The 26,983-nt window shown below is 32.2% G+C and overlaps 4 protein-coding genes across 6 annotated transcripts; 3 read left to right on the top strand and 1 right to left on the bottom strand.

Annotated features, from left to right (window-relative positions):
• The first annotated feature begins 687 nt into the window (after positions 1–687).
• Positions 688–12,978, top strand: LOC122531465 (eyes absent homolog 4). 2 transcript variants are annotated; one of them, XM_043659405.1, is made up of 9 exons: positions 688–1,298; positions 5,321–5,442; positions 6,727–6,892; positions 7,659–7,842; positions 7,913–8,048; positions 8,812–8,907; positions 9,604–9,869; positions 9,999–10,455; positions 10,552–12,978. In XM_043659405.1, exons 2-9 carry the CDS (start codon positions 5,331–5,333, stop codon positions 10,731–10,733), a joined length of 1,599 nt encoding a protein of 532 aa, XP_043515340.1. In that variant the 5' UTR covers positions 688–1,298; positions 5,321–5,330; the 3' UTR covers positions 10,734–12,978. The 2 variants fall into 2 exon arrangements, with proteins under 2 accessions (XP_043515340.1, XP_043515342.1); XM_043659407.1 differs by having other exon boundaries at positions 689–1,298; positions 8,812–8,895.
• Positions 12,459–16,380, bottom strand: LOC122531464 (digestive cysteine proteinase 1). The gene is made up of 12 exons (XM_043659404.1): positions 16,186–16,380; positions 15,634–15,683; positions 15,408–15,554; positions 15,147–15,319; positions 14,970–15,074; positions 14,735–14,894; positions 14,467–14,659; positions 14,172–14,389; positions 13,979–14,079; positions 13,757–13,888; positions 13,435–13,624; positions 12,459–13,375 (listed from the first exon to the last, which is right to left on the bottom strand). Exons 2-12 carry the CDS (start codon positions 15,671–15,673, stop codon positions 13,191–13,193), a joined length of 1,644 nt encoding a protein of 547 aa, XP_043515339.1. The 5' UTR covers positions 15,674–15,683; positions 16,186–16,380; the 3' UTR covers positions 12,459–13,190.
• A 1,562-nt stretch (positions 16,381–17,942) lies between these two features.
• Positions 17,943–19,283, top strand: LOC122531471 (electron transfer flavoprotein regulatory factor 1). Of its 2 annotated transcripts, XM_043659414.1 has the most exons (4): positions 17,943–18,257; positions 18,431–18,621; positions 19,070–19,120; positions 19,246–19,283. In XM_043659414.1, the coding sequence occupies exons 1-3, from the start codon at positions 18,219–18,221 to the stop codon at positions 19,083–19,085; spliced, it is 246 nt and encodes an 81-aa protein (XP_043515349.1). In that variant the 5' UTR covers positions 17,943–18,218; the 3' UTR covers positions 19,086–19,120; positions 19,246–19,283. The 2 variants fall into 2 exon arrangements, with proteins under 2 accessions (XP_043515349.1, XP_043515348.1); XM_043659413.1 differs by lacking the exons at positions 19,070–19,120; positions 19,246–19,283 and having other exon boundaries at positions 17,944–18,257; positions 18,431–18,640.
• LOC122531470 (trafficking protein particle complex subunit 2-like protein) lies at positions 18,591–20,105 on the top strand. The gene is made up of 6 exons (XM_043659412.1): positions 18,591–18,671; positions 19,070–19,120; positions 19,246–19,418; positions 19,485–19,572; positions 19,648–19,727; positions 19,821–20,105. Exons 1-6 carry the CDS (start codon positions 18,627–18,629, stop codon positions 19,873–19,875), a joined length of 492 nt encoding a protein of 163 aa, XP_043515347.1. The 5' UTR covers positions 18,591–18,626; the 3' UTR covers positions 19,876–20,105.
• Positions 20,106–26,983: the final 6,878 nt, after the last annotated feature.

Here is a 26,983-nt window from a genome sequence, read left to right as displayed (position 1 = left end):
ACTGCCGAACAATGCGCTCAAACGCGATCTCTACAGAGGTCACCACTAATTGTCGACACTATGGCAACGATCTTTGGCACGTGGAGACCTCTCCGTGGATTAAAATCTCTCGTCATGTATTAGCGACGACCACCACGAACATACTGTTAATTCGTTAACCCCGTGCTGTGCATTCCTTTGCCGGTTATCAAGATCGTGTGTCGTAGACCACCTCAATTGCCATTCCACGGTGGTTTTTTTCCTTGTATCGTAAACGAGAGGAAAAAAAAAGAAAAAAAAAAAGAAGAAAAAGCGGCTCGGACCTGTCAGTTGAGAGCGATTCATAAAAACGAACGGTGACAGGAGGTGACAATTATTTGAACAAGGGGGTAACCTGGCAGTATACCGTCCTCTTCTCGCGTACGGACCCCCCTCTCTCTGTCATTTCTTTTCTTCGTCTGACAATCGGGTGACCAAGCGAGCTGCCATTAGCCTCTCTCGTTCTAATTAACGAGCGACCTGTACGCGTCCGACCAACGAAACGGGACAACGAATAGGAATACCGACGACAGGATGAAGATGGAGGATAAAAGAGAGAGGAGAGACAAACGAGGGAGAAGGACGTGGAACGAGCCGGCCAACCACGTGACCATCGGGCGGGGGTGGCAAGCTACATTTCGCATGCTCAGAACTCCACAGGCTGCAGCATATCGCACACCGAGCCGATATCCTTCGCAGAGAAACAATCGTGTTGACTGCATCTGCGATACAAAGAATCCATTAAAGAACCTCGATTAGAAGAACCGCGTATCGTAACGGCGTCGACGTAACCTCGAAAAAAGATTAACCATCGCTGCTCGATTCGAGCGAATTGGCTCGCAACGTACACGTTCGTGCCGGATTACATGGTTTCACCCTTCGCGCGACACACGTACAAAGTCGTCCGAGAGATGTTTTCTCGCGAGATCGTCGGCCAAGCTCTCTCGATTCCGTTACGTTTGTAGTTCAGAGAGTGATCTTTCGTACGAGATCCTCGTTGATCCAAGTGTTTCTCTTACGCCGTTGTTGGAAACACTCGGTGATAGTGCATCCGTCGGTTGTCATGATGTTCTCGTGGTCGTGGAAAGTGCGAGAAAAGTGAGAGGTAGTATGCTTAAACCCCATCAAGTGCGCTACGTATACGTATTCACATACACACGACACGAGTGAAGGGATGACGATGCTACTATCAGGAGGGAACCGAATACAGCTTCCTTGATCCACGAATATTCGCCGCGAAGCACCCTCGTTCTTGGTCCAGCTTAAACACCGGATACAAGGTTTGAACGAACGTTTGTTTGTTATCTAGCTTGTTGCCGGTTTATTACTTTTTTTTTCTTTTTTTTTTTTAACAACGACGAACAAACTTTTGCACTTGAAATGATAACTAACTTGTGAACCGAACACTTGTATGATAATTGCATAATAATCACGAGTAATTTCATGTATCTTGATCTACAAATACGAATAAGTAAAATACAATTGTAAATCGCAAGTCAGGAATTACATAAGATCGAAATTAACGTATACGGACAATCTGTAAGATTATTTTTACGTCCATCAGTATTACTTTTTTCTACAATTACTTGAGCATTGCTTAAAATCTCCCTTCCCCGATGATAATGATCAAAACAAACAAGGATAACGATCGAGTGAATTTGGTGATTGAGTGCCACGTGGGAAGCGCGATGTGTGCCCGTCTGTATTATACAATACGTATATACGTTCCTTAAATTATTAGATGTGCAGGAGTCACGCACGCTACGCGGATGTGCCCCTCAGCTAATGCACACATATGCACAAATGCAGCTACAGTCACACTCACACGTGTAAATGTCATTATCAATTGAGCATGCGTAACTTATGCATCTCATTCGGCTCGTTACCAGTAATGTATTTTAATTGGTCAACCGCTGCGTAGTGCTAAGTAATTCGTACTGAAAAGCCGACTGAAATTCCCTCCCTCATCCCGCCACTGTAAGAAAAATACTTTTTGCCGAAAACGACCAGAAATAGTCAACTAGAAATGATCGTTCAAGATAAAAACTAAATGCTAGAACGGACGAAACGTCTTGGGACGAGTTCGTGATTTTCATGGCCTGCCTTAGAGGGGCGAAAGGAAAAAAAAAAAGGGAGACGACGAAGGAAAGCCCAGAGCATTCCGGAACGAAGGCGAAGCTTTTGTCTTGGCCCCGTAATGTAACCATCCCATCCTTATTTTTCTTCTTTCCTCTTTTCAAATGTAAGCTGACCACGGTCCGTGGGACACGAGTGTCGCGCACGAGAAACCTCCAGCCGCACATTCCTCTTTCTCTGTCCTTCTTCCGCTGCGTTTCTTTGACGGCTGACGGACAGCAGCGAGGTAACCAACTTAGCCGCGATAAACACTTCAACGCACACTTTATTTAGATAAACTAAACCGCCTTTTTAACAGTTATTTTTTTCTCCTCGTGCCTCTCGAGGAAAAATAAATAATATATCGAATAACGTACCGGTCCCGCACGAAATAAAATTCTTCGGAAATTAATCTTAGAATATAAATGCTCTTTCGTCGATGTTGTGAATGTATTTTGATAGATTATAGATTGAATGTAAAAGCAACCAGAGATAATTCCGGCGGCGATGAATCCAGCGGTTGTATCATATTTATGTTACATTCATTGTTCTTATTCATACGGTTCAGAAGTGAAATATCAAATATAAAATGATGACGTATGAATCGAGCTTAAAATATACCATTGTTACATTGTATTTGTTGTACGTTATTCATTATTTTTATTCATGTGATTGAAGAAATACAAAAAATGGGGAAATGTATTAAAAGGTATTCAAGAAATTCAAGCTAAATTTTTAAGTGCATTAAATTATTTCTTATTATGCGAATGAAGTATTTTATTCTTTTTAATTTTCCTTTATTGTATTAATAGCAACGAATTCAATTTCATGCTTTAATTTCAAAATATACAGAAATTTTTAATATAACTATATGAAAAATTTTTCATAAAACTGTTATCTCTCTAAAATACAATGGGAAATAAATTCCTTTAGACAAAACTGGCCAAACCAAAATCAATTAAAACAATTTCCACCGAAACCCATCGAGACAAAAGTCAAATTCTCGGTTTTGAGAAACGAACGGTTACACAGTTATCCGCAAAAGTTAAAAGTAATAGTTTTCGATCATCGTGGGCACGGCGTAACGAGAAATTCCAGGCACAGTTTGCGCGCGTTTTTTTCTTTTCCGCGCTTTTTCGGTACCATTCGATACAAAAGGAAACAGCAAAGCGGTGATGTTTAATATTACACGCACTGTCCATTGTTTCAAGCAAATTAAACGGTGGTTTTTTTTTCCCCCCCAACTTTCGATGCTATTTCGAGAGTCGTGTACGTTCTTGAAGAGAAAAAAAATTATGTACGCGAGTCTTTGGCTGTTGTTCAAACACATAGCCGCGCGCTAATTGATTCATCGTCGTGTTCCAGTGAGCGACGTACTTCCAGCCAACGCGATGCGTGTCACGAGGGAACAATTGCTTTCATACTCGCACATATATATATGTACGTATATATACATAGGGGATCATGTGTCGCCGATGCGATTGTCTCTGTACTTTTCTCGAAACGATCGTTCCACTGACAATGATTTATTCAATTACAAATATCCGACAGAAAATATTTGCCCGCGAGGGACAGTACTGCCCCCCTTCGTATTGGAGAAAACGGATAATTAATCATCGCCCTAGGAACTTTAAAAACATTAGAATCGATTTATTCACAGAGTTACAATTTCATTCGATTCTCCTTTTTCCTTTGACAATGATGTTTGTACAAGAATTTGCCACGTGCTCTGATTTTTGTTAGTAAATGTATTTTGTGAAATATTTTAAAGAAATATCAAATTTTCTTAGACAAATTCTAATTATTTTTGTTTCTGACATTTGCAGAACCAGCGGATGATATTTTTTATAGTACAAGATATATGCGCGTACCGTAAGAATCCGTACTTGAAATAATTGTATTATTAATTTGTTGAATTTTACCAACGATAAACAATTGATAAATAATCCTCTTCCTTGCATTTACGAATCAAAAGTTCAGTATCAGTAAATGTTTGAATGAAAAATGCATCTAATATAAAACTTAGTATCATTAATTTTTCATTTATACATTTTACTTTAATTGAAGTAAAAATGTTTAAACGTTTAATGTTTAATAATTAAAATTTTTGAAATTACGTTGTGAAAAAATCAATAAAATTGTTTAAGGTAGACTAGGCTTAACAGAGAGAGAGAGATAGAGAAGAGAGTCAAATCGGATCTATCCATAAATAGATCGGAATTTAATCTCGCGGACGCGATATATTGTTACGGTGTCGTTGATGTGAAAGCGTCCTTATGCAAGAGAGTCTCTTTTTCGCAGTATAATGCAGCGTGAAGTATATAGACGCGGATAAGGGCGGAGCACGGACAGATATAGTGACTTGGCAACATAAAGAATACATAATGTAAAACGTCGTGAAAGGAAGTTTCATTGGCTGCTCTCGAAGGTTCCTGTACGCCTACCCATCGGGTCACTCCACCTCTTCGACACGCAATTGGCAGACAATAACGAAGTCCACTTTGTACACTAACCCTTTCGCGTTCAACCGAAACACCATAAAATCGAGAAACCACATGAACGGTTCAGTACCGATTTTCGTCAATTTTTGTCCCTCCTTCCTTCCGCGATGGACAGACAATGGACAAAATTAAAAAAAAGTTACGTTGAATATCTTCAGGGACGAATTTATTTAAAATCAACGAAAGATAATTAGTTTTCATTTCTCAGTTATGGTTACACACGTGTAATTATTGAATATCAATGTTGAGAATTTATGAAAGAACTTTATACAGAGAAATTGTTTTATTATATAAATATATAAATAAACAATAATTTGGATAAAGTATAAGTTTTCAGGTTTATCCCGAAAATACATAAAAAAAGAATTCATAGTTTTCATCTACCGAAACTCTGTTCCATCGACATCAAATTCTGTGATTAATTAACTGTATGGTTAATCGATCTTAGGTACTCTGCGTGCATTGCAAATTTGATACTTGGGTGAAATCTTAAAAGCCGAGCCAAAGGTGATAATTTAAAATTTAATTGCCGAAGATCTCAGATCAGTTCGACGTTATTCAAGTTTCATTTCAATATTAAATCAAGAATTGTCTTTACTATTCAACAACGTTGAAGTATTTCCTAAAATTAAAAGTTAAATATTATGTGAAATCATTATTAACGTTATTTGCCCTTTTTGTTTCAGGCACAGTGATATGTTAACCGAGGACAATGATCCGACGAAACCAGCAGGCGTTTTAGACAATGCTGGCAACGTGTCATCGTCGACAGAGGCCTCGGTACAGCACCCTCGAGCCGCAAGCAATGGTAAATAAAGCTCCTCCATTTCGAAGTCCATTTAAAAGGTTACCCTTTTTAAAGATCCGTTTACAAATCAAATTGTCACTTCTCTTTTTTTTTTTCTTTTGTTAATTTATTCGTTCATTCAACTTATTTTTAAATTTTTCTCACCGTTTTTCCCGCCTTATCGACGTAACGTGATATGATACGTACCTAATTCGCGACGATGAAATCTAAAGACGGGAACAAAAATTGGAAAATTTTGATAGCCGAAATTGGACCTTCAATAAAACGATTTAAATTCGACGTTTTAAAAAGGCTTCTGTCTGTATTTCCCGCTTCCCTTTTGCGTGTGCCGCCGGTCGATTGAATTAAAACGAGAAACCCGCCGGGTAGTGGTTTGCGCCATATCGCGCCGCTCGGTTTATTTTTTTTTTTTTTTTTTTTTTTTTTTCTGTAACACATCGAGATGAACAGGTAGTTTTCATCGAGGATCTGGTGGCTAATTATTTGGAAAATTAATTATTCATCGCTGTCCGAAGTGAAATGAAATAAATATCTTTGCTACAATATCCGACAACATCCGCTGTCTTCTTTCAGTTAGAAAAGAAGTTTTCATTGGTTGTTTGTTACGAAATAATTGTGAACATGATTGCGATTACGAACTGAATTGTTTCACAGATCAGTAAATTTTTACACCAATTTCTCAAGAAATTTTAGTCAAGGAAAAGAAAAAAACAAATACATTAAAGCAATGTATATTGTATCATTTTCGTCACAATATTCCTATATTTGTTTAATCCTTTAACAGTATTTGACGAGTATACTTGTGACCATTTCATTTTAATTATGCACATGTAAGTACACATTTTGTTTCCAAAACAAAATTACATTATCGTATGGACAAGTTGAGAATTTTATGTACGATAATGAATCATAGTTTTATAAGAACTCTAGACAAATCTACTAAGCTATAACCTAAACTAATCTACTAAGCTACAAGCTATAAGACTAATCTAAGTTATAAGCTTATTAGACTATATATTATAAGCTCTACTAGGCTAATCTACTAAGCTATAAACTATAAACTATACTTTATTATTATAAAACATTCAAAATTATTTTGATAAAAATTGAAATTCCATTTTAAAAATAATTTGCACAAAGCTACAAAAATAGTTGCAAACAATGATAAAGAATTTGAAAACTTCTAGTTTCTATGAATTATATCATTGTCAATGATTATAATATCGAAGGTATTATAATTAAAGACATGTGTATGAACGAGAACTATTTTGCTGGTATTGACAGAAACGGAAGTCAAGAACGAGGTGCAAGATTGTCCCGAAAATGACAGCGTGCCCAGCGGGGAATTATACATCGACGAGAATGCCGAAGAAAAGGAGCAAGAATATCCGGATTCTATGGAAAAGGCGGACTACAGTTCGTTGTACGGAGCCAATCAATATTATAACAGGCACGTATCCCTCATACTTGAACCGCATCGTCATTCATCATTGTCCTCAAACTTATTCCGATTCCATTGCGTCAATTGTATCATAGTATTCATATCTAGAAAAAAAAATTGAATTAATTTCGAAAAGGCAAATTATACATAATTATAATATAATTTATAAAAACGGGATACATCGTTTTTGGATACATCGTTTTATTTAATTAATTATAATTTCAAGATATAATCTGAATGATGAAAATTTGTGCTGTTTTGAGGAAATGAATTGAGCAATGTGCTCTGATTTGTGCAACAAACAAGTTTATTAAATATATTTTATTTAAAAATTAACATTTTATATTTCTATTACTTTTATTAAAAAAAAAAATCAATTCTTTATTGTATATTACAATAGCACACAAGAACAACGAAACTTACTCCAGTTTCCTTATATGATTCATGTGGAATTTATTTATTTTTTTTTTTTTTTTTTTTTTGCTAACTACACACTTTTTCTGCCATCGCGATTTTTAGTTCTCACGAAACTCAAATTACTCGTACTTCGCTTTAAAGATACTATTTTACATAACATCTGTCAACGAAATTTGCACGTGTCGTTAAAACGATGAAGAAAAGGAGGATAAATGAAGTTCAAATTTATTTTTGTACCAATCCATAATCTCTCGAATGTCGTGGTGTCCGAATATTAATAAACGTTCATTATACGGACACTTTGTACTTTTTTGTCTACGAATCGGTATTCGTTAACATAGAAACTTTGTGCTATTAGTTTATACAACTCACCTCCCTATGGGTCAACCACAGCGGGGAAAAACACCTCGGGCTTGCAAAGTTCTTACCTGACCTCGTACACGACACCCAGCTCCATGACTCAATATTCATCTTACGCTACGTACAATAGCGGCACAACGAATTTTCCCAACGTGGCTCAAAATATCTCACCGTCTTCACAGGTACTAAGAACAAATCAAGTTTATTATATTTACCATTCTCGTTACCGTTGCATCTTCTATAATTTTTCAGAAGCTAGAGTACAGCGCCTACAGTAGCAGTTTGTACGGAAATGACAGGGTACCATTACAGTATTCCGGATATTATCCCATGCACGGTTACCACGCGACACCCGCTTCGTTTAACATTGGAAATCTAAATTTTGCTGGTAACGTTCCTATTGACTTTTCATTTTCCTTCGACCAAACTCTTCCCGATCGAGTGACATCCGAGGCCAACAAAATTCGAGTTGCATCAATGCAGGCAGAATTAATTTTAAATATCAGATATTGCTAGTAAGAATCGTTGAATGTCCGTGGTTCATGTTACATCGTTGCAAAGTGACTCATTGAGAAATATAGAATAATTATCTTCTGATCGTATCGTATGTCGGAGATGTAAGCGCAAATTTGGAAATCCAGAGATGATTGTTTTTCCTTTCTTTTTCTTTTTTTTTTTTAAATCATTCTCTTCTGCGTGAAAATTTCTGAAAATGAAAAAGTTTTCGTTTCTTTGGTATTTAAGAAAGTATGATATTACCGAGGAGAGAGATTAGCTACTACTACTATTAATCCTGTGTCGCTATCAATTTTATTATATCAACACTTCGAGGAGAAGTCATAATTTTTATTCAATTAAAAATTTGAAAGACGCGGAAGAAGAGATTGTCCGTTTCCATGTAAAATTACAGATCATCAAATCTCTTTGGTCACAAATCACTGACCTATAAATTTTTGTTTCTGTGTTTTATTTGTTTTTTTCCAGGTACCACAAATATTAAAAATTTTGTTATTAATTACTTACGAGTAATAGTTTTTATTTATTTATGTTAAGAGCGATGTTTTACTTTATGTTCTTACGCGTAAATTTTCGCGGTTACGATTTATTTGCAATTATAATTTGTCAGTAACGATTTCCCTTTTTGTAAAAAGATTCGACAAAGTCTGCGCTCACGTTGGACGCAACAACTCACGATGCCAGCGATCTTACCGCACGAGAAACCGCAAACATCGAAGGTAACACGATTCGTACGTGTGATTTTTATGTCCCCATTTTTTGCGTCGATATGTTCTCCTTGAATATGCTTCAACAGTTGTCAAGAACATCTTCAAACAGAAAATAATTTATAAATAAATGAATAAATTGTTAAGAAGTATAAAAGTGATACATGCACCATGTACATAGTTTCATATGATTAAAATAGTAATAATAGATTCTCTCTGTTACTGTTCATTACTCTTAAATTATCCAGTAAAATTTATATTATGACACGTGCTATATATATTCTAGAATCAACCTCTATAAATACTTAAACTTCAGTTGATATAGATTCATAATTGGGCAACAAGAATATTTTTTTATGGCTGCTTGTTCGCTGATCACGTGGGCGGTAGCGCAATATAATATTTCTCATAACCATTTTCAGATTTATGTTCGATTTCTATTGACATAAGAAATTAGGCATAAAAGGAACTGAACTAAACTAAAAATATAAGAGAAATATAATTTTTAGTTAAAAATTATTAGCTTCTATTTTTTTTTTTTTTTTATTTTTTACGTCTCAACCTACTTTACTACAAAAGATTGTTCTACAAACGTATTTATAACTCAAAAGATATTGATTTTTTAAATATTTTTATCTTTGTTTTTAAATAAATAAATTTTTAAACGAACTTCCCTTGTCGGGGAAGCATGTAAAATAACGTTCAGTGAACCTGTTTCAGGAGCGACGGCGAAACCTTGCAGACGCGGAAGACGCCAAAGCGGAAGTGGAAATAGTATAGGCTCTGCGGACACGACAGAAGCCGGCCCTGACCGGATATTCATCTGGGACCTGGATGAAACCATAGTTGTATTTCATTCGTTGTTAACTGGACAATTTGCAACGAAGCATCGTAAGGATCCAGCCCTTTTAGCCCAAGTGGCGTACAGAATGGAGGAAATGATATTCAATTTAGCTGATACTCATTTTTTTTTCAACGATGTCGAGGTGAGCAGACAGCAATTCTTTAAATAAAATGAAAAAAAAAAAGATTCTTATTAAAAATTTCAATGTATATGTGTTAGAATTATTGCGTATCGTTAATTTTGAAATTCTCTATTTTTGATTCTCCTATAGGATTGTGACCAAGTACATATCGATGATGTATCATCAGACGATAATGGGCAGGATCTATCTTCTTATAATTTTTCTAACGACGGTTTTCAATACGCGTCTGCGAACAACGGTATATGCTTGGCTTCCGGTGTCAGAGGTGGTGTCGATTGGATGCGAAAATTGGCCTTCCGATACCGAAAAATTAAAGAGATCTACAATAATTATCGAAACAATGTTGGTGGTTTATTGGGAGCTGCGAAACAAGAACAATGGTTGCAACTGCGTTCTGAGATTGAAGTACTCACTGACAATTGGTTAACGTCCGCTGTAAAATGTTTGAGTCTCATAAATAAAAGAAGTGATTGTATTAACATTTTGGTTACTTCTACGCAACTAGTACCAGCTTTGTCAAAGGTATTGCTTTTTGGGATCGGCGGAATATTTCCAATTGAAAACATCTATTCGGCCTCGAAAATCGGTGAGTTTTCGAGAAATTTCAACAAAGAAATTTAAATATCTCTAATTTAAAATAATTTATTTTTACTGTATAATGTTCGAAAATCATAATTTTTAGGAAAAGAAAGCTGTTTTGGAAGAGTAGTTGCGCGATTTGGTCGAAGATGCACATATGTAGTAATAGGCGATGACTCCGATGAAGAAACAGCAGCGCGTGCCCATAATTTCCCTTTCTGGAGAATAAATAGTCACTCGGACACACAATCGTTATACAACGCCTTAGAAATGGGATTTCTTTAAACATAATACGTTTATAAAGCGAGTAGGGAGGGAAATATATGGAAAAAGTGTGTCCTAAACGAGAAACATCTTAGTTATACGGGGACTTATACAAGATATTTCTATATTCTTTGCTATATCGACGATGAGAGTACATAAAAAGACGCTTTTATTGAGTGAATCTTTTAAACATTCCTACTATTTATCGATCGTATTATATAATTTGAAGATCTGCTGTTCCTCTAGGATCGCCATACACGATTATCTCGATCGTCAAATGTGACCGATCGGAGCAGGGTCCACAAGTGATATACAATGAAAGTAAAAGAAAGTAATGAGACAAAAAAGAAAATTAAAGAGTTATATATAACACGAATATCTCTAATTAATTCCTGTATAATTTCGACCACATATTAAAAATTAATTTGTTAAAAAATATCTCTCGTGTAAGTACTTAAACGTGTTACGTTTCTCTTGCTCTACAAATGTAAAATAGTCTAAAATTAAAATGGTCGAAAAAATTAGATTCACAAGCAGGATGATGTTACACGTTCATTAGTTAATATCTTGATCGATGTATATTTCGAAACTTTACGGGAATTTTATATAAATATTGTGATACGGTTTAATCCAATTATTTAATTATAGCATGATCCCAGTAAATGTAATAAAGCATGATGAAACAGATACTTTTTAATATAGTAGTTTGTGAAAGATATAGTCATTGTTTTGTTAGTTACATTATATAAAAATATTTGACTGAAATATCACACTGAAATATTCTTAACATTTATTTCTTCGTACATATTGAATATTAATAAGAATATTTAGGTATCTATATTTTTTAACTGTTCATATGATAGAGTGGTTTAGAAGTTTTCTTCAAATTTCAATCTATCTCAAATGATCTGCAATCAGAAGTAACATATTATGTGTATGAAATTTCAATGACAAAGATAATTTCATGAGAATACTTGAAATACGTAAATAATATTTTCAAAGTGTACGAGATTAGATTGTATATTTATAATTCACAAAAGAGAGACATGATTAGCAAATGATAACCAAAGTTAATACCGTTGAATAATTATAAAGTTCATTTATATGATTTGAAACATATTATATATTAATTAATTAAAGCACATTTGTTTGTGAATATGAAAATAATTAAATCTAAAAATATTTTGCGTGAATCAATTTTTAAAAAAGTTGTTTTTGTACAAATTGATTTTCCTTCAGTTAAATTTACGAATATAGTGCCGAAAATTTCATATCACTTTGTAATATGATAATTTGAAATTATTCTTAAAATCGTGTGAAAACAAAAAATATAATTTAATTAATCGATCGAATAGCACAAAATTGCACAAGTTTTAGAATGATTGAAAACGTAATGCTGAATACATAAATAAATTTTTAAATAAAACTATCTTTTAGTGTTATGCAATATGAACTTTGGTTAAATGAAATGATATATATATTAGATTTATACATATGAAAGACATAAGAAAGATAAAGACTATATTGAAAAATGAAATTCATCAAGAATACTTAACTTTTTAAAAAATATATTTACAACAAATTTTTTTATGTATTATTTATACTTGAAAAAATTAATTTTTTTAGACAAACTTGTTTTTGTATCAAATCGATATTATGTTATCACACCGATCACACATAATATGTCAATCTGTTAAAACAGATTGATGAATATAGAAAATATGGAATAATATATAAAACTCTACATATTTCGAATACTTTCATTTTGATTTATGTAACATTCTTTTTAGTTATATTGAACGCACAGTTAAATGTATAACTTTTTCAGTATCTGTATGATTTTATAACGATTTAAAAAATTGTATTACGCAAACTGTGCCTACTGAAATTACATATATTTTTATAAGTAATTGTTATTATAATTCCAGGCTTTCCAACATAAGCAACAGTTTAATATCAATGTTATAGAGTTATCCATGTATAACAATGCCTATTTTCTGTGTTAAAATAAGAACGTGACATTGTTTAATTGCGTAGCAATTTATATTCATTTATGCTTTTTATACTGAGTAAATGATATTGCTTTGTGAATCAGCAAATCGCAATTGCTATATAATTTGTTTTTATATTGTATAGATTTTAGTCGAAAACTTATGGCATTTTTGTTATACAAATATTTTTAGTAACAATAACAAAGGAAACAAAAATTATAAGACCACTTTTAAATACTAAAAATTTTCAATAAAAGTCATTTTGTTTATGTTTACACAGTGCTAATTTTCATAAGTTTTATAATTATGTATTATTTATTTAACCCATCAAATACAATTTCAACAATTTTTTTTTACATAGATTATATATCTATGATTAAAGAGTATCATTTCTTAAAAAAGAAATATGTATATCTTCGATTTTCAACAGCCTTTTTTCCTATATATTTCTATTAAAAACATGAATATAGTATTATTTATTCTTTTTTTACATAGTAACGTATGTTGGAGCTGTTAATACACCACAATTATTTTTTTCCTGAGACATAAGAATATAACCATCATTACCCCAGTAATTTGACCATGAATTTTTAACCAACCAATAATCTTTTCCATTTAATGTGCCATAACCTACAGCTAAAACTGCATGATCTAGACTCTCTTCCGTGTTACCTACAAACGAGATAATTATATTTAGAAAAAGAATTTTCAGAAAATTTGTATTTACTTACCACAAACCGGATCATAATATACACCATGAGAATAAAATGAAAATGTTTTATGAGACGCGTCAATTGCAACTGAAATTGGACCATGTTTCGCAATAGCAACTTTTAAAGCATTAGGATCGCCTGGTGTAACATTTACAAAGCCTGTAATTTTGGCTGTTAGTGTAGTATTATCTATGTGACAATAACCATCCTAAACAAAAAAAAGAAAAAATTGAAAGTAATCAATTAATTTAAAATTAATTTTTAATTTATTAATATAATATTAAAATTTATTATTAATTTATATATACCCACATGGATAGTCTATAAAATATTTACTTACTTGACCAAGGTAACCACCATAATCGTCTTCAGTAGGTAAACCTCCATGCTTCATAATCCACTGATACGATCTAAAATCTTCACCACCATCACAGCCATTGTTTCCGAAGCCCCATGAACAATCAATAAGTGCCTATAATTATGACATATCGTATTAAAGTATTCCTTTATTTATTTATCTTTTATTTATAGTATTCATCTAATTATATTTCAACTTTTTTACCTGTTGAGACAAACGTACTAATTTACCATACTTCATATAGTACGCGCCTTCAACAGCACCAGTTGTGCCAAAGCTCCAGCAAGATCCACAAACAGACTGATCTAATTGAAAAAGTTTTTGTTAATTTGGAATATCGAACAATTTTTATTAAAAGAAAAAATAATTACAATTAGAAGAAAACTAGAATACAAGCCTTTAACGGGAGTAACAGCACCATAGAGTCTCCAATCTAAACTATCTGGAACTTTGGTTACTTCTTCTTCAGCATTGTATGGAAAAGATTGTCCTCCATTGTAACCTGCAGTATATTGTTTGCCACGTAAAGCTTTCAATTCTAACTCAGTACGATCTGCCAAATGGTTAACGCCTAACTGATAGCTTTTAACAGCTCGGTTAGTCGAATGAATAAATCTACAAAAACGTTCATATTAATTAGTGATTATGAACATTCATATTAATTATATACAATGTACAAATATGAGACACACCTTACATTTTGTCTAAATATTTCTTTACGTATTAATTGATCTACATGGTCTGTATATTCCTTGCTATGAGTCTTTTTGAAATCTTCAAATGCTTCATTTACATGAGTATCATAATTGTGAATAAATTCACGCATAGGATTAAATGTGTATATATGTTTGTCTCCAGGTCCAGGGAAACTAATGCATGTCATGTCTATTTGTGATACACAATTTATAATTAAAATATATTCAAATAAAATTTATAATAAATGAAAAGAATTCTAATTACTTGTTGCGATTTCAAACACTTCTGAGCTAGGTGTTTCAGAAGAATACCAATCATAATCTAAGTAATAATGATCATAGTGAGAGCCCAAAAGGCTGTTAAATCCTCTCATTTCATATCTAACAGGAATTGGTTCTTTATAATTAGGTACATGTGGAGATTTCTATAATTAATTTTGAAACAATCAGATATTTGATGTTTAATTAATAAACTGATAAGATTATATAATCATAATTACCTTATATCTTATCCAAAGGGTATACTTGTTCAATTTTTCATCAACTTGTTGTTCCAGTCTCCATTTCTCACATAATAAACCATTAACCATTTCTTCTCCAATACACTAGATAATATTTATAATAGCAATTAAAATAAATTTAAATTGTTGAAAACAAGTGAAGAAATATTATTTTACCTCCATTCCAGTCGTATCTGGAATAATAGTTTGAGGTTGAATTTTAAATTCTTTAGTACCATTTACTTCAAGGCATGTTTCTTCATTAATAACAGATTCTGTAGTTATTGGAGCAATTTTTAAGCTTTTTCCATATGATCCTTTATGTGCTAATTGAAAAGTCTTCACCATTCCTAATTATATCAAATTTGATTTGTTTTCTTCTTAAGAAAGAATTTTCATATTAATTCTTAGATTCATATTAATTCGTATTTAAATTACCTCCATAGTAATCAATTCTACTAGATCCATCTTTGCCATCATACCATGCATAAAATGGTTCTCTGATTTCAGCATATGGAATGTATAAGGTTCCCTTTACTGTGTAAGTATTGCTAAATGTTGGAGACGCCTCGATGTAAGAAGTACCTAATAAAAATTAAAGTTATGAATATTATTGTAATAAAAAAATAAATAATCATAATAAACATAATAATCATTATCTTACCTAGCACTATTAATGTAAAAGTGGTTGCAAAAATATTCATTTTTGTACTCCTATAATATGAACAATCAAGATATTGATTAGATATTTTTTTAATTTTTATAACATTGTGATTAAAATGAAATATATTATCTACTATATTATTGTGAATAATAATTTAATTTTAAGAGATAAGATATATTATCTAAAAACAATTATTTATCATACAATCATTGCTTATCACAAAATAATCTTATCATAATTTTTGATTCAAAATTAATATAATTTAAAATATTATTTAGAACAATTTAATACTTCCAAATTTAATAATTACAATGATGGTCAATTTATATAAATAAATAGATTATAATATTAAAGAACTGTATTTTTCTAAATATTTAAAATGTAAATGGGTTTATTAATGAAAAGATATTTAATTTTAAATATTCATAAAATTATTAAATCAATATATTCAATTAATTTTTGATTAAAAACTAAATACCCAAACAAAAAGAGAAACTCAAGAATATTGTAAAAATAGATTTAAGGAAATCTAATTAGTTACATTCTACTTACTAAAAATGATTTCCAGAGTAGATTTTTGGATGTTGCAGATCAACTAAAACGTTTAACAATAACAAATGCCCTTAGCAATAAAATTTTTTGTAAATCCCTTTTTGTAATATGTACCACATTCGTCTCACATAAATGTTTGATATAGATACAAACGTTAAATGACCAGTAACCACTGACCATTGAACTTATATAGGCGAACTCGAACTGATAGGAATGCTACCACTACTGAAATGGCAGTGTGATGTTTTCTGATTTGTCTAAATGCACGTTTTTTGTGGAAAATACACTTATCAATCGTTCAAGAAATATATGGTTTATATTATCACAATACTACTTAAATAAAAACTACTTTATTGATTATTTTATTGACTATTTATAATTAGGAGAGAATTTCATTTTACAGATCATTTAACGATATACATATTGCTATTGTGTATCCTCAGATTTGAGATGTACTAACCATGCATACAATGCAAATTGTATATTAAAATGTGCACAAGTTCTACTGTTATTTTTACAACTTCAATAAATTTTTAACAATTATTTTATATTTTTATGCATATGTATGAAAACTTCGAGGTATAGAATCAATATTTATATATTTAAAATATCATTATTAAAATATTTCTATATATAAAAAGGAACATATATTTATTCAAGCCGTTTAAATTGCGATTATTGTTTGATTGATTATGTAAATATATATTGCAACTAAAGTTAGTAATAATAACTAAACTAATAAACAATGTTTATTAATTATAATTCATCAAATGCAGTAAATCGCATAATTAAATATTTAATCTTAATATTTTATTTTCTTATGAAGCAAAATAATACTATAAAATACTTTGGAAAAGCTTTTTCTGGAGAAATGATGATTTACAAAAATAGTTGCCACATAAATTACAACGTTGGCATTTGTTACCTTCTTAAATTACTTCCAGAATGAGTCAGGTTCGAAAACTGCCGTAAGGAACGTCTCAGAGAGACGTTATTGTATAATAGAAAACTAAGCTCTTTTTAATCTCTTTTACGAGTTAATTGTACTGAATATAAAAAAGCAATTCTGTAAAATTTTCGATACTAATAAACTAAGAATATATCATGAAAACAAAGGTAATAAATCTTGAATAACTAAAGCAGAAAGTATAACAATATCTTCAACAATTTTTATTAATATTTTTTTAGAATATACAATTTAGTATCTGTATAGAATACTAATTAGAATAGAATAGAATTGTACTGCAATTGTTTGTAACAAAATATTTTATTTTTATGATTTAGAAAATGGTAAATTGTGATACTAATGTTAAGATTTAATATTGTCAAAAAAATCTTTTAAAACACTAGTAATTGGTAATTGTTACTACTTTTATTCTTCAAAGCATAAATATTACTGGTAAATGAAGAAAAAATAATATGTATACGTATATATATATATATATATTTATTTCAAAAAAATTAAACACATGCATACCAATATAACCAGCATAATACATTTATTCCCGACAGAATAGTACTTAATAGAAATTTAATGTAAAGAAAAATAAATTACTTTCATTATTTATTAATTATTATATGCATCATGTGTTGGAAAATTTACTTTAGTAAGTGATTCCTTTTGCATTTATCAAAATCAGTAGTCAATCAAATATACCAAGGAAATATAAATAATTCTATATTTTTCTCTATAATCAAAATACGATAGTAATTAACAATTATAACACAATTGTTATTTTTTATTTGTTGCAATAAAGCAACATAAGGCAACAACAAGGCTTTAACGTGATTGGTTAATAACATATATTGTATCTTGCAAGATTGAAAATATAAGATAAGCAAAAGTGTTTTCTTAACTTTTCTACATACGTCGTTTAATTAAAGCGATCAAACTAACAATAGTTCGACAATAAATTGTTTTGAATATGTTCATGTAACTTCTATATACTAAAAATTAACACTGTTTATACATATGTACATAACCAAGGAAATGTTCATTGATTGATTAATACTTATAATTATTATTTCAATCAATGTCTCAACGTTCTAAAGTCATCCAATTATACAAAACGGTATGAAATATAACGATTTTATTACAATGTATTGAGAAATTAAACATATTATTTAAAAATAAAACGGTAATTATAGAAAATATTAACATGTAACAAAAATTATTCATGAAAGAATATATTTTAAACAATCTTATTGTTATCGATACAAATAACAATAATTTCTTAATTTTCAGCTCTTATATATGGGTCGCGATTATCCAAAAGGTTATGATTTTTTCAAAAAAAATTTAAGAAGAGTTTTTGAAAAAAATAAAGGAGAACGTGATTCTGAAAAAATTGATAAAATGTTAGCCCACGGTAACTTTGTTATCAAAGAATTAGAGGCTTTATATATGCTACGCAAGTACAGAACTTTAAAGAAAAGGTATTATGAAAAATCGTGATATTCTGTTGCATCATATTGTATTTTTACATGTATGTAGACACAAGATACAAATAAAAACTCCATTTTTCCTTAAAAATTGATTTTTGAATTAAATTTTTTGATTTTTATTATCGTATAAATTAAATAATTCTTAATGACTTTAATCATATAGATATAATTAATATTTTATTAAATTTATAAATTTGTTGCTGTAAAATAATGCAATATTTTATAATATATCATGTATGATTATTAATAAACACGTATTTTTTAAATTTACATTATGTACTAAAATTATTTTAACATATTACTAGTTGTCAAAAATGACAGTATAACCTGTACGTTACTAGATCTAAAAATTATTTACATGTGCTGCAATCTTGTCAAAAATTGCAGTTTTTAACTACAGTTACTAAAGATATTTTGTTATGGATTATAATGTTATAAGTTTACAGGATTTATAAATATGGCAGTTTGTGTAGCTGTAATTGGAAAAGATGTAAGCATACATTTTTAAATCTTTTGAGGTTATGATGATGATTTCCAAAATCCAACTAATGAATGATACAAATAAAAGAATATATTCTAAACATTAATAATGACATGTTTTAATTTTATTTATAGAATTCTCCAAAATACATTAGGTGTGTAGACGAATCATCAGCTTTGCAATTTCATTGCAAGGTTCATACATCAATTGACATAATAGAAGAAAAGTTAAATGTTGGAAATAAAGCTGCTACTGATATACGAGATTTGTATTTAAACTTATTATATGCTACTGAAGAATACAAAATGTATGTACATATATTACATATCTTATATTCGCGAATATAGTTATGATTCCAGTTTTTAAATTTCAGATATGGTTATGCCACAAATACAAAAATCAAGTTTATTATTGTGCTACATTCATCAAACGTATCTCTGAGAGATAATGATGTGAAAATGGTAAATTTTTTTATAGATCATTCGATAATTAAATTTGTATTTAATGTGACAAAAATATATGTCTTTTCATTACAGATATTTAAGAAATTACATGCAGCTTATTCTAATGCTGTTTGCAATCCATTTTACATTCCAGGTGATCAGTTAAATTCCAGGCAAGTTTAATCTATTTAGTTAATGTATATGACATTTATTTAATGCATTTAAGCAGTTTTAATGTAACAAAATCAGTGTATATATTGTTTCAGGTCTTTTGATTTAGCAGTAATGGAAATAATGGGTATTATATCACCTTTTCAATAAATTACAGTTAAATTGATAGTTTCAAATCTTAAGGAAGCTATGAATGATAAACCCTATAATTCCTCAAATATTATATTTATAAAATATCATATTTCTATAAATTATAGCTATGTTATACTAATTTCTTTAATTGATTACATTTAGATATTATTATCGTAATCGAATACGAATGCGAATGTATTTAGAACAATGGTAATATAATTTCATTTTAAATAAATAACAGAACTGTGGAAATTTTAGTTTATCTCTTTCCCTGATAAATGAATGAATAAGTGACACTGTGGTTAGTAACAAATGGATTTTTATTTATGAATTTTGAAGCAAATAGGGCGCAAAGCGAATTTAAGCTTTAAATAAGAAGATACAACAATAAAAGTTCACAAAATTATTCTCTAAAATTGTTCTTTTTTTACAAATGAACGATTCGTCAATTTATGGACAATGAATGCCAACGCCACGTAGCGATGAAACGACAGAACTAAAATATATTATCAATATATTATATACTATTGCTGTCTCTCCTCGTTTAACACGTAAAGCAAATTTCTATCCTTGTCATACATTAGTGCAATCCTTATATACTGTGGCTAAATTTAGATGTATGTTTTTAGGAAAGATGCAAGATGATGGTCAAAGTAGACAACGTTAAGGTAGGGTTTAAAATAATATAAGAAGATAGAGTCGCCGCTAGAATCATGAGTGGGGCTGATGGCGGCGACATATACTCCAGACGCTTGGTTTGTTAGGAACTTCTAAGATGAGCATGGACGGTCACCCATTCTAGAGGTATTGCGCACCATGCACGCTTAACTTGCAGAACGCATCTGATCGTAGTAACAAGGAGAGGACAGCAGTTGGGTCGTCGATTTTAATGAAATTTGGTCTGTCGATTCTAAAGCAAATATAATTTAACTATTCCCAGCAATTGCGTCAATTATTTACAGAGATATTTAATGTTTTAATCCTCTATCACGGTCACATATACTTCTTTTCTTAAAGCTGTAGTAAGCAACGAAGCTGGTGTTATAGTGGTTTCATAACGCCGGATGTTTCAGGGTTTTGAATCATCGGAGGGCCGAATATTCTTGTATTATCTCTCTATTTCCTTTTTTTTCTCTTTTATTTTTTTTTAATGTTTTTTTATGTAGAATACTATGTTCTACATTTTTATAATGTTCCTAGTTATTATAAGTTAAAAACTAGTCGTGTAAACGTAGTTTCACTTTGTAAAAAATATAAAAATTAAAGTATTTATTGTTGCCTTAAATAAATGGAGGCTATGAAGCAATAAAACTGTAAAATTATTGATTACTGAATAGAAAAAGTGTTTTCGGAAGTATTGACAAGGAATATCACCCGCTGCGCATCACTGATTTTACCTGAAGGTTGAACAGGAAAAAAGTCATTAAAAGTTGGACCTTCATCGTGTGCACATCGATTGAACTTTCGAAGTAAATTTTTAAATAATATTTCTGAATATTCTATTTGTTTAAACGTTATCTGATATTTCTAATAATTTACTTGTAACAATTAAACGATAAACTCTCTTTTATAATTGTTTAAACATTATCTAATATTTCTAATAATTTATTTGTAATAATTAAAAAATAAATTCTCTTTTATAACATTTCCAACAACTATTTAAAATATTCAATTTATCATTTGTAGCGATCCAGTCGCTAATACGTTTCTACGAAATTTTAATAAACTGTTTTCCGTCGATCGATTAACGCAGGTATATTTCGGTCGATACGGAAATAAGAGCTCAGTATAAATCGACGTTTCGTCGCGTACGCATTGACGCAAATTTTAGAAACAAATTTTCAAATAATATTTCTGAATATTCTAATTGTTTAAACGTTATCTGATATTTCTAATAATTTACTTGCAACAATTAAACGATAAACTTTCTTTTATAATTGTTTAAACATTATCTAATATTTCTAATAATTTATTTGTAATAATTAAAAAATAAATTCTCTTTTATAACATTTCCAACAACTATTTAAAATATTCAATTTATCATTTGTAGCGATCCAGTTAATACGTTTCTACGAAATTTTAATAAACTGTTTTCCGTCGATTGATTAACGCAGGTATATTTCGGTCGATACGGAAATAAGAGCTCAGTATAAATTGACGTTTCGTCGCGTACGCATCGACGCAAATTTTAGAAGCAAATTTTTAAATAATATTTCTGAATATTCTAATTGTTTAAACGTTATCTGATATTTCTGATAATTTACTTGCAACAATTAAATAATAAACTTTTCTTTATAATTATTTAAACATTAATCTAATCTAATATTTGTAATAATTTATTTGTAACAATTAAACAATAAATTCTCTTCTACAACATTTCTAAGTACTATTTAAAAATTTTAATTAATCATTTGTAAAATCGAGCCACTAATACATATCTAAGAAATTGTAATTAATTGTTTCGCCTAATTAACGAATTATTTTAATTACATTTATTATCATATAATTATTTTCATCATCATCATGATTATTTGACCTTGAGATCAGTTGCCATGAATTGTATCGTAGTCGTACAAGATATACTTTGATAGTAACCACGCTTTAATCATTACCATAATATAAAGTTATATTTCTGCATGTACATAGATATATTAGTCTAATAATACTATTGCTATTTAAATATTATTAGATACTTCCAGGAATTCTCTTTGAATCTATAATTAGGAAAATAATTTAGAGAAAATAATTTAATTAATTATTAAATAAATAATAATTTATTAATTTGTCAAACAAGAATATTTATTCAATATCTTAGTCAATAGAGTAGAGAATTACGCACATCTTTTCCTCTTCCAAACAAATTACTTAAATTCAATACAAGTTGAAACTCGTGTCATAAATATATAAAACAGTACTAATTTACAATGTATTACAATGAGACCCGTGCGTAGTCACCTCCACGTGGTGGGTCTTGGTAATTGATATCGTTTTACAAACATTAAAGTAAAACTGTAAAACTGTAATGTTTGTAAAACGATATCAAGCTAAGAACTACGCAACCTACAGTTCAGTTTAGATCGTGAAAATTCCTTTCTTTCTTTATTTCACGATCTAAACTGAACTGTAGGTACAATTAGTTAATAAGTAAACTATTGGGCCCCCAGCGGGCCACCGATGGACGACGAGGGATTTCGCAGAGACATCGTGGGATGCGTGCGTCTTAATTTTAAGTTGCGTGCGTTTAGTTTTAATTATGTATTGTTATGATTGTATCGTATGATTGTATGATTGTATGACTGTGTGACTGTATGATTGTATATATTGTATGTATCGTATGATTGTATGTATTGTATGATTGAATGATTGTGGGACAATTAGTTGATAAGTATATTATTAAGCCCTCAGCGGGCCACCGATGGACGACGAGAGATTCCGCAAGGACATCGTGGGATGCGTGGCGTGCGTTTAGTTTTAAGTTGCGTGCGTTTAGTTTTAGTTAATTATAAGATAGTTAATATTTGTAAATTCACTGTGAGCGCATTCTGTACAAAGACACGTTTATTTAACTTGAGACGAAATTAGGAATCCCTCCCCTCCTCTCTTCTTTCGTTCTTTGTTACTATCGTTACAGTCATTGCACTAGAGTAGAGCTACCAACAATCGTCGTTAGTGTGTCAAATCGGGGAACTGCAGCCTCGTCTTCGTCGAATCGAACGAGGTGAGGTTCATGTAGTCTAGTCCTTTGTAATCCGACTCTAGTGGTTCTACGGAACGACACACTGTGTCGTTGAGGGTTGAACTAGACTACTTGCCTCTAAGTGCTCGGACCTCGATTTGGCACACCGACTGTAACCATGTATTATGTAACTATGAATCACGTACTGGCTGTAACGACGACTCATTCACTAACAAAATAACGATAACAATATCCCACCCTTGCCCAAAACTCCGATAAAACAAGTATAAAAGGGCCATCCCCAAACTCCTCAAGTTCAGTTACATTACATCAACTAAACGTAAGTCTTTAAAATTTTTGTATCATTGTATTAAAGTATAAACAAAAGCTACGCTGGAATGCTACGGTATTCCGGCTGATTTTAAAAAATAGTTCTATTCAAATCCCGCTTAACACCGACAACGAAAGCTGGAAACTCTACTCTAGTGCATTGGCTTCATTTCGCGTTATATCCCTTGCAAAGCACGGTATTGAAACGTGTCGATAGTTTCGTATTCCTTATTTCGTTCAAAGTTCGATAAACGTGTTTTTGATACAGAATGCGCTGTTAGGGCTACGAATTATTGTACAATTATTGTGTAATTTTCATGTTGGACAAGTGAATGGTTATGAAAGGCTGAGAGTGATTGCGACATATTGTACGACTTGCATTCGTATGTAATGTATGATTGTACGCAATGTATGTAACGTATGATCGTATATAACGTGTGTAATGTATGATGTATGTATGATGTATGTGACTTATATAATGTATGATTGTATGAGTGTATATATTTTATGATTGTTAACGCGATCGTTGTTCGGGAGATAGATTTCCATAGTTCAATCTCATACATGCGCTTTAGAGTTAAGATTTAGACTTAAGCTTGAGATTGAACTATGAAACATTTGTCTCCTTTGTACGAAATCCCGGGCAAAGTAGAATAAAATCTCTGCATTCCTTAAGAATACCGAGTTATTTGTATGTAATGGAGGGTGGTTGGGATTAGGACCAGGGGCGGGTCTCGTGCGTAGTCACCTCCTCGTGGTGAGACCTGGTAATTGATAGCGTTTTAAAAACTTTAATGTTTCTAAAACGATATCAAGCTAAGAACTACGCAACCTACAGTTCAGTTTAGATCGTGCAAATTTCTTCTCATACTTTATTCCACGATCTAAACAGGACTGTAGGAATAATTAGTTCATAAGTAAACCATTAGAAAAACTAAGAGCAAAATCTTCTCCTAATACAAAACATTTAACCATAAGATACTTATCGTGCCCGCCCGAAGTTAATGCAAGAAAGCCCCGTATTAGGAGACACGCCTGACATAAAACCATGTCGTGCCACCTCCTCGATCGCCATATGCTCCTGACACAATGTGCGAAATTTCAGCGAGAAAGAGCTTCAGGTTTTCGAGATATTTCCGCTAGAATTTTTCACGAAATACCTCTGTATCAGGAGAACGGCAGGAGGCGTGGCCTTGTCGGGCCACCTCCTCGATTGTCATATACTCCTGATACAATATGCGAAATTTCAGCGAGAAAGAGCTTCTGGTTCTCGAGAAATTCCCACTTGAATTTTTCACGAAATACCTATGTATCAGGAGAACGCCTGAAGACGTGGCTTTGTCGTGCCACCTCCTCGATTGCCGTACTCTCCTGATACAATGTGAGAAATTTCAGCTAGTAAGAGCTTCTGGTTTTCGAGATATTCCCGCTGGAATTTTTCACGAAACACCTCCATATCAGGACAACGGCTAAAGACGTAGCTTTGTGGTGCTACCTCGTCGAATGTCATATACTCCTGATACAATGTGCGAGATTTCAGCGAGTAAGAGCTTCTGGTTCTCGAGATATTCCTCCTTGAATTTTTCACGAAATACATATGTATCAGGAGAATGGCTGGAGACGTGGCCTTCTCGTGCCACCTCCTCGATTGTCATATACTCCTGATACAATGTGCGAAATTTCAGCGAGTAAGAGCTTCTGGTTCTCGAGATATTCCCACTAGAATTTTTAACGACATACCTTTGTATCAGGAGAACGGCTTTAGGCGTGGCCTTGTCGTGCCACTCCCTCGATTGTCATATACTCCTGATACAATGTGCGAAATTTCAGCGAATAAGAGCTTCTGGTTCTCGAGATATTCCCACTTGAAGTTTTCACGAAGTACCTATGTATCAGGAGAACGGCAGGAGACGTGGCCTTGTCGTGCCACCTCCTCGATTGTCATATACTCCTGATATAATGTGCGAAATTTCAGCGAGTTAGAGCTTCTGGTTCTCGAGATATTCCCACTTGAATTTTTCACGAAATACCTATGTATCAGGAGAACGGCAGGAGGCGTGGCCTTGTCGTGCGACCTCCTCGATTGTCATATACTCCTGATACAATGTGCGAAATTTCAGCACGAAAGAGCTTCTGGTTCTCGAGATATTCCCACTTGAATTTTTCACGAAATACCTATGTATCAGGAGAACGGCTGGAGACGTGGCCTTGTCGTGCCACCTCCTCGATTGTCAAATACTCCTGATACAATGTGCGAGATTTGAGCGAGTAAGAGCTTCTGGTTCTCGAGATATTTCCACTTGAATTTTTCACGAAATACCTTTGTATCAGGAGAACGGCTGGAGGCGTGGCCTTGTCGTGCCACTCCCTCGATTGTCATATACTCCTGATACATTGTGCGAAATTTCAGCGAGTAAGAGCTTCTGGTTCTCGTGATATTCCCACTTGAAATTTTCACGAAATACCTACGTATCAGGAGAACGGCCGGAGGCGTAGCCTTGTCGTGCCACCTCCTCAATTGTCATATACTCCTGATACAATGTGCGAAATTTCAGCGAGTGAGAGCTTCTGGTTCTCGAGATATTCCCACTTGAATTTTTCACGAAATACCTTTGTATCAGGAGAACGGCTGGAGGCGTGGCCTTGTCGTGCCACTCCCTCGATTGTCATATACTCCTGATACATTGTGCGAAATTTTAGCGAGTAAGAGCTTGTGGTTCTCGTGATATTCCCACTTGAAGTTTTCACGAAATACCTATGTATCAGGAGAACGGCAGGAGGCGTGGCCTTGTCGTGCCACCTCCTCGATTGCCATATACTCCTGATACAATGTGCGAAATTTCAGCGAGTAAGAGCTTCTGGTTCTCGAGATATTCCCACTTGAATTTTTCACGAAATACCTTTGTATCAGGAGAACGGCTGGAGGCGTGGCCTTGTCGTGCCACTCCCTCGATTGTCATATACTCCTGATACATTGTGCGAAATTTCAGCGAGTTAAGAGCTTCTGGTTCTCGAGATATCCCCACTTGAATTTTGCACGATATACCTATGTATCAGGAGAACGGCAGGAGGCGTGGCCTTGTCGTGCCACCTTCTCGATTGTCATATACTCCTGATACA

Source organism: Frieseomelitta varia, unplaced genomic scaffold (assembly GCF_011392965.1).
Source record: "Frieseomelitta varia isolate USP_RPSP 00005682 unplaced genomic scaffold, Fvar_1.2 scaffold_40, whole genome shotgun sequence".
In the NCBI taxonomy this organism is placed as follows: Eukaryota; Metazoa; Arthropoda; class Insecta; order Hymenoptera; family Apidae; genus Frieseomelitta; species Frieseomelitta varia.
The sequence above is the reverse complement of the archived record's forward strand: the minus strand, read 5'-3'. Positions and strand labels throughout refer to the sequence as shown.